Source organism: Triticum dicoccoides, chromosome 2B (genome assembly GCF_002162155.2).
Source record: "Triticum dicoccoides isolate Atlit2015 ecotype Zavitan chromosome 2B, WEW_v2.0, whole genome shotgun sequence".
NCBI lineage: Eukaryota > Viridiplantae > Streptophyta > Magnoliopsida > Poales > Poaceae > Triticum > Triticum dicoccoides.
The window spans coordinates 699,230,131-699,236,204 of record NC_041383.1 but is presented as its reverse complement, the minus strand read 5'-3'; the positions used below and the strand labels follow the sequence as shown (position 1 = coordinate 699,236,204).

Below are 6,074 nucleotides of genomic sequence, written 5' to 3'. Positions count from 1 at the left end.
GTGGATTCTGGTGCGGTTACGAGCGGCGCGGAAATGCGTGGTAGAGGTGTCAGCTCGAGGCGAGGGGGGAAGGGGAAGAGAGTGGCACCAAGGCCGTGATGAACAGGTCTCGGCTCGGGTAGCGGCCGGTTACAAAACATCGCGCCTCTATACATGTAAATTTGGTCTTTCTGAAAGCGGAAATATTTAGAAAGTCTGGTCAAAAAAATCTGGAAAAAGACTGCTGTCATTTGGGCTTTTTTTTCTTGTTTCTGTCCTAAATGGCTTGCAGCACCAACGTAGTCGTTGCTACAATCCGCGCCACACCGTGCCATGAGACTGAGCAGCGTCGCCATCGATGTTGCGGGCTGCACGGCCAGCCATTGCAAAGGCTTCACAACATGGGCGATGCTGCAACAGCTCATGGCCCAGCCAACCTTTATACAGAAGATCAAAAACATTGCAGGGGCCAAAAATATTCAGTTCTATTTGATGTTGTAAGCATCTACAATGATTTTCCCGTTGCATTAGCTGCAAAATTCCAGCGATGGGTTCTCCCTGGCTAAATCTTAGACATTTTCAAGTGCTTCTCACTACTGTTAAGCTAAGTTGGATACCCCAAGCAAACAAATGAAATATGCATATTTAAAAGGTCAACCAAATCACCAAAGCAAAGCCAAGAGGTAATATATATATATCTGACCAAAATTCATCACGAGTATAAATCTCCCAAACAGACGACATAGTCTGGCAGATAAACCACCACGGTCCACAATAATAATAATAACATAATATTAAAAACAGCAAGTACGAGTCTCCAGGCAAAAAGGAAATGTTCGACATTTCACTAGGGGTGGGTTGGAGTTTCTGCGCAATTTCAAGCGGAGTCACCAATTTCAGTCATCACCGAAAGTTATCTTCTTCCCTGCCAAAGAAACAACAAACAAATGTCAAAAACCAGTACTTCTCTGCCAGAAAGATAATGAAACTAGAGCAGACTGGTGTTCATGTAGGCGGGAAGTTACCTGCACTAGGTGTGCCAGCACTCTGCCTGGGGGGTGCACCACCCCGACCACGGCCCCTGTCACTCCGGCCGCCTCTGTCACCCCGGCCGAATCTTCCACCACCTCTGCGGCCCGCGCCCCCGTCAAATCTTCCACCTCTGCGGCCCGAGCCCCCATCAAATCTTCCACCTCTGCGGCCCCCGCCCCCGTCAAATCTTCCTGCTCTCCTGTTACCACTATCAGCGCCATCTCTGTTATCTGCCCTAGGCTTGGCTTCATCAACAAACAAGCTTAAGCCTTCTCCAATGTTAGACCCGTTCAGCTCAAGCGCTTTGGGCAAAGAACTGCTGTCATCAAATTCTATGTACGCTATCCTGCAGGACCAAACCAAGCAGACAAGAGTCAATTACAAGATACGAGGATATGGATTGACCTGGAGCAGGCACATTTTATATGCCAGAGCGCTTTCCGCAAAGAACTTACCCTTTGCTTGCGCCAGTATCATAATCCTTTGGGATTGAAACTCTTCTAATATCTCCACATGAGCTAAAATGATCTTGAAGCGAGCTTCGGATCTGGTGACAGAAAACATTTAGATATAACACAAGACTCAAACTTTTAACTCGGTCAAATCAATCAGATTTTACCACAAAAAGACATGTTTAACGCTTTGAATTACCTCTTCCTCCCCAAGAGATGCATCAAATCCTCTAACAAAGGCAGTATTGCTTTGACCAGGCTTCTTGAAAGAACTATTGTCCCTCCTGAACACAGAAAATTAGGCGCATCCATGGTTAGCATGTCCAGGCAATTTCTAGGTAGATAATCGGTGGGATAGAAAATCACCCGCTGCCAGGAGTAATAGCGCCTCGCTCACGAGCAAAATCAAGCCTGACAGGCCTCCCCGCCAAATTTTCTCCATTTAATTCATATGCCTAACAGCGTCAGAACATGGATAACCAAATAGAAATTAGATGGCAATTAAAATCTTACTTCACAGATCAGCTGATGAGACTACATGGATCACAAAGAAACATAGTGAGGTACCTTTTGAGCAGCTTCAGTTGTAGCAAATTCAACATGTGCAAAACCCTTGAAGCTCCCATCATCAGCGGTAGCAAAACGAATATCCATAACCTCACCAGCCTCCCCAAAAAATTGCTTCCTACAGGATGTGGAACAAATGAAGTTAAGAACATCTTTCAGAAAAGATGCAATAATAGCACATCTCACAAACTTACACTTGTTCAGTCTCCACATTGTATGACAGATTCCCAACAAAAAGGGTCTTTGACCCAGTAGTAGCTTGACCACTGCTGGCAGGAGTTTTTGGCTGCAACAAATAAAGTCAAGGCTGAAGTCAAGCATCCATCAAACATAAGAGGAAAAATTAGAACAGCATAAATATACTCGAACCATACTTCGTTCTGCTTGGGTTTTGCCACTGACACCGATTTACTCTTTTCCTCATCACTGTCAGAGCTCTCTTCAGAACTGTCATCATCATCACTGCTTTCTTTCTTGGCAGCCTTAGAGACTGGCTTGGCAGCAGCAGAAGATGAATCCTGAAATAGAGCAAGAAATGCAATATGGATCAAAATCTTCAGACGGAAAAGCAAAAACCAAAAATAAGCACCTTAGGTTTCTTTTGTGGAGGCTCTTCCTCATCACTCTCATCAGAACTATCATCAGAATCATCCTTGGACTGCAAATATTGAATTACAACAAGATCATTTAATGTACAACAAATATCACAGAAGACAATGATTTCAAGAAAATAAAATTTTAAAAAGTATACGTACATGTTCACTCTTTTTCTCTGTTGTCAGAGGCCTCTTCGCAGGAATAGCAGATTTTGCTGGCTGCAAAACATTGGAAGGAATTTTAAACACTGCACAACAAAAAAGTGACCAGGAGTAAGCAAGTAACAGAACACTTACTTCATCAGAATCTGAATCCGAGTCACTATCTGAGCTGCCACTAGATTCTTCTTTCTTTACAGAAACTGATTTAGCGGTGGTATCCTGGGCACAGAAAGTAACCACATTAGAAAGATGGCACAGACAGAAGATTTTGCTAGCAGCGAAACAATGTGAAAGACAAATATCACAAGAGAAGTTACCAAGAGTAAACAAGTACAACAGAGAACTTACTTCTTCAGAATCTGAATCTGAGTCAGAATCTGAGCTATCACTAGATTCTTTGCCCTTCTTAACAGCAACAGCCTTGGAAGATTGAACTGGTTTAGCAGTGGTATCCTGGAAATATATTGAAAATGTTAGTATCACATTATGAAGAAAGAATGATGAAGCCTTAGTTTTCATATAACTAGTAGGCTGATTACCTCCTCCTCAGAGTCAGAATCAGAACTTTCACTGGATTCTATCACTTTCTTGGCTACTGGTTTTTTAGTGGCCATATCCTGCAAATGTTTATCCAGTTAGGACCAACAAATCTGAGGATTAAACGACAAGAGCAGGGGAATGGTAAGTGCAAGAATGCGTTTTATGCTTTTGTACTCAATTATCTCACATAGAGATACATCGCTAGAAATATGATCTTACCTCATCTGATGAATCATCAGAATCACTGTCAGAGCCGTCCTGGTTCTTCTTTTGTGCAGTGGCAACCGCAGAATTCTTCACTTCAGTAGCTGGCTTCTGAAAACCAATTAAGCGAAACATGGTGAAATCAGGCAAAATAATATTTAGAAGTGCTATTAAAAGATGAAGCCTCCACTTCGAAATCAGTAGTTAAATGACTACCTCAGAGTCAGAGCTTTCAGAATCAGAACTTTCACTGGATTCTTCAATCTTCTTGGCTGCTGCTGGTGCTTTAGCGGGAAGCATATCCTGCATACATTGTTACACTCAGGACTAACAAAATATTGCTGGTGAAGCTGGCACTTTGTGCATACTCCGCAAAATAACCATGATAGCAACAATGGGAAGTATGAGACCGAGCACATAGAGTACTCACTGTCTGACTCATTATTCATACAACAGTGCTAATGGTTGAGTTCAGAATTGAGTGTACCCATGTGTTATGTTAGTATTTTTGGAAAATAAAATAAGCTCAAGTTCATTCATTATATGCCAAACAATACTCATTACAATACCTTTTGTAAGCATTCACAAATTTATTGATTTAGATATACAATAGTCATGCACCATATTCATTACTTCAATACAAAATAAACTCAAGATACATTTGTCCTTCAGCACACAAGACACAGCTCCGAAGAAAATTTAGCAGTTCAAGGTCTCAACTAAGATGTGTTGTTGTGGAAAAACATACAAATTAAAAATCTGGAGCAAAAACGGAACCTATTTTCATATTGCATCAGCAAGAGGTCCATCAAGGGAAATAAAACAACGAACATATCTAGCTAATATCATAAGCTTGAAGTTTAACATACAATGAGACAAGAAAGAAAATTTGAGGACTATGCAACAACTCGTATTAGGCAATAGAAGGGAAAGAATAATTATGAAGATGTCATGGAAACAAATACTCACTTCATCCTCATCAGAGCTGCTGCTATCTGAATTTTCAGTCTTTGCAGCAGGTTTCTTTGAAGCGGCAGCAGACTTCTTTGCAGGTTCATCATCAGAGCTGCTCTCGTCACTACCATCAGAGCTGGACTCCTGTTTAGCAGATTGTGCAGCCTTCTTGGGTGGGACCATCACCTGGGAAAGATGATTACAGAAAGAAGTGAAAATTAAGAGGAAATCACATACAGATTAGATAGAAAAGGAGAAAGAATAATTATGAACATTTCACTAAAACACTCACATCCTCATCGGAGCTGCTGTCCGAGCTGCTGCTGTCAGACTTGACTTTCTTTGAACCATTGCTAGCAAGTGCAGTGGGTTTCTTCGAAGCAGCAGCAGGCTTTTTTGCAGGTTCGTCATCAGAACTGCTCTCATCGCTGCTATCAGAGCTGGACTCCTGTTTAGCAGACGGTGCAGCCTTCTTTGGTTGAACCATCACCTGGGAAAGATTTATTTAGAAAATTGATTTCAGAGAGTAGTGTAAATATACACCTAGGTGACAACAATGACACAAGCAATGAATGGAAATTATCTTGATGCAGGAATAATTCTATGCAGTATCATGTCCAAAATAATAAACTTCAAATACACAATGCATGCTACAGTACTATTTAACAAAAAAGAAGGCAAAGAGAAGAACAGGTGAAGCACCTCGTCCTCGGATTCTGAAGAATCCTCATCAGAACTGCTGCACTCGACCTTCTTTGGAGGGAGCTTCTTGACTTTAAGATCATACTTCACAGGCACGGCCTTCTCAGGTGCAGTTTTCTGCTTCTTGGCACTGACAGCCTTCTCAATGTCATCTTCCGCATTCCTCTTGCCTGCAGATTGAGATCACGGGAGTTACGGCACAGAATGATATTACTACATAAAAACAAGGAGACATATGGTTACTCAAATATATACCTTTCTTTCCAGATTTTCCATCTGGGACCAGCCCAGAGGCAGGTGCAACCTGAACAGCAGACTTCTTGCTCGATTTACCCATGGTATGTATTTTCTGAGCTCTGCACAAGGAGATGGGCGTCAACTTAAGAGCAACAAACACAAACAACGCACAATTCATCTACCCTTGGCAAGCTACACAATTTCTCAGCGTAAGTTTTCACTGAATCCTGATAGCCCGTTAATACCAGCAACTAGACATTAACACAGAACAGCATAACGAAGCAGCACAGGACTACCAACGTGTACAACAAAAATAAAATCTATGGCTAAGCATAATCAGGGCATATCTCGGGCTGAATCCTACCCGCTCGACAATTGCAAAGGATTTTGTCGCGTAGAGGCTTAAAACCAAAAATCGGAGAGCATCCTACAAGTACAAACGATTCGAACCGACCAACCTCGCAGCGAACACGAAATCAGCGCTACCAGCTACGGGCGACGCAGCCGCGAACTCGACTAAGCACGGCGCTGCCCGAGGAGCGGCCACTCCTCGGAATTCAGGTCGCCGAATCAGGAGCGCCCGAAGTTCACCGATCAGCGCGGGTACGATCGACGCAGAGGAGCACGGAGCAGCGAAATAAACGAGTCG

General features: G+C 42.7%; 1 protein-coding gene across 1 annotated transcript in view; it reads right to left on the bottom strand.

The window, feature by feature from the left end:
* Nucleotides 1-641: 641 nt before the first annotated feature.
* The window catches only part of LOC119365699 (nucleolin 2-like), a 6,119-nt gene continuing 686 nt past the window's right edge, over nucleotides 642-6,074 (bottom strand). Inside the window, exons 2-20 of the mRNA XM_037631349.1 lie at nucleotides 5,444-5,545; nucleotides 5,189-5,358; nucleotides 4,779-4,976; nucleotides 4,502-4,672; nucleotides 3,749-3,835; nucleotides 3,548-3,643; nucleotides 3,328-3,405; nucleotides 3,137-3,241; nucleotides 2,924-3,007; nucleotides 2,786-2,845; nucleotides 2,620-2,688; nucleotides 2,405-2,548; nucleotides 2,225-2,316; nucleotides 2,031-2,148; nucleotides 1,830-1,918; nucleotides 1,663-1,747; nucleotides 1,467-1,558; nucleotides 1,005-1,357; nucleotides 642-904 (exon numbers count right to left, since the gene is read on the bottom strand). Coding sequence (XP_037487246.1) covers nucleotides 876-904; nucleotides 1,005-1,357; nucleotides 1,467-1,558; nucleotides 1,663-1,747; nucleotides 1,830-1,918; nucleotides 2,031-2,148; nucleotides 2,225-2,316; nucleotides 2,405-2,548; nucleotides 2,620-2,688; nucleotides 2,786-2,845; nucleotides 2,924-3,007; nucleotides 3,137-3,241; nucleotides 3,328-3,405; nucleotides 3,548-3,643; nucleotides 3,749-3,835; nucleotides 4,502-4,672; nucleotides 4,779-4,976; nucleotides 5,189-5,358; nucleotides 5,444-5,525 — 2,202 coding nt within the window. The 5' untranslated portion in view covers nucleotides 5,526-5,545 and the 3' untranslated portion in view covers nucleotides 642-875. The remainder of the gene's footprint in view (nucleotides 905-1,004; nucleotides 1,358-1,466; nucleotides 1,559-1,662; nucleotides 1,748-1,829; nucleotides 1,919-2,030; nucleotides 2,149-2,224; nucleotides 2,317-2,404; nucleotides 2,549-2,619; nucleotides 2,689-2,785; nucleotides 2,846-2,923; nucleotides 3,008-3,136; nucleotides 3,242-3,327; nucleotides 3,406-3,547; nucleotides 3,644-3,748; nucleotides 3,836-4,501; nucleotides 4,673-4,778; nucleotides 4,977-5,188; nucleotides 5,359-5,443; nucleotides 5,546-6,074) is intronic.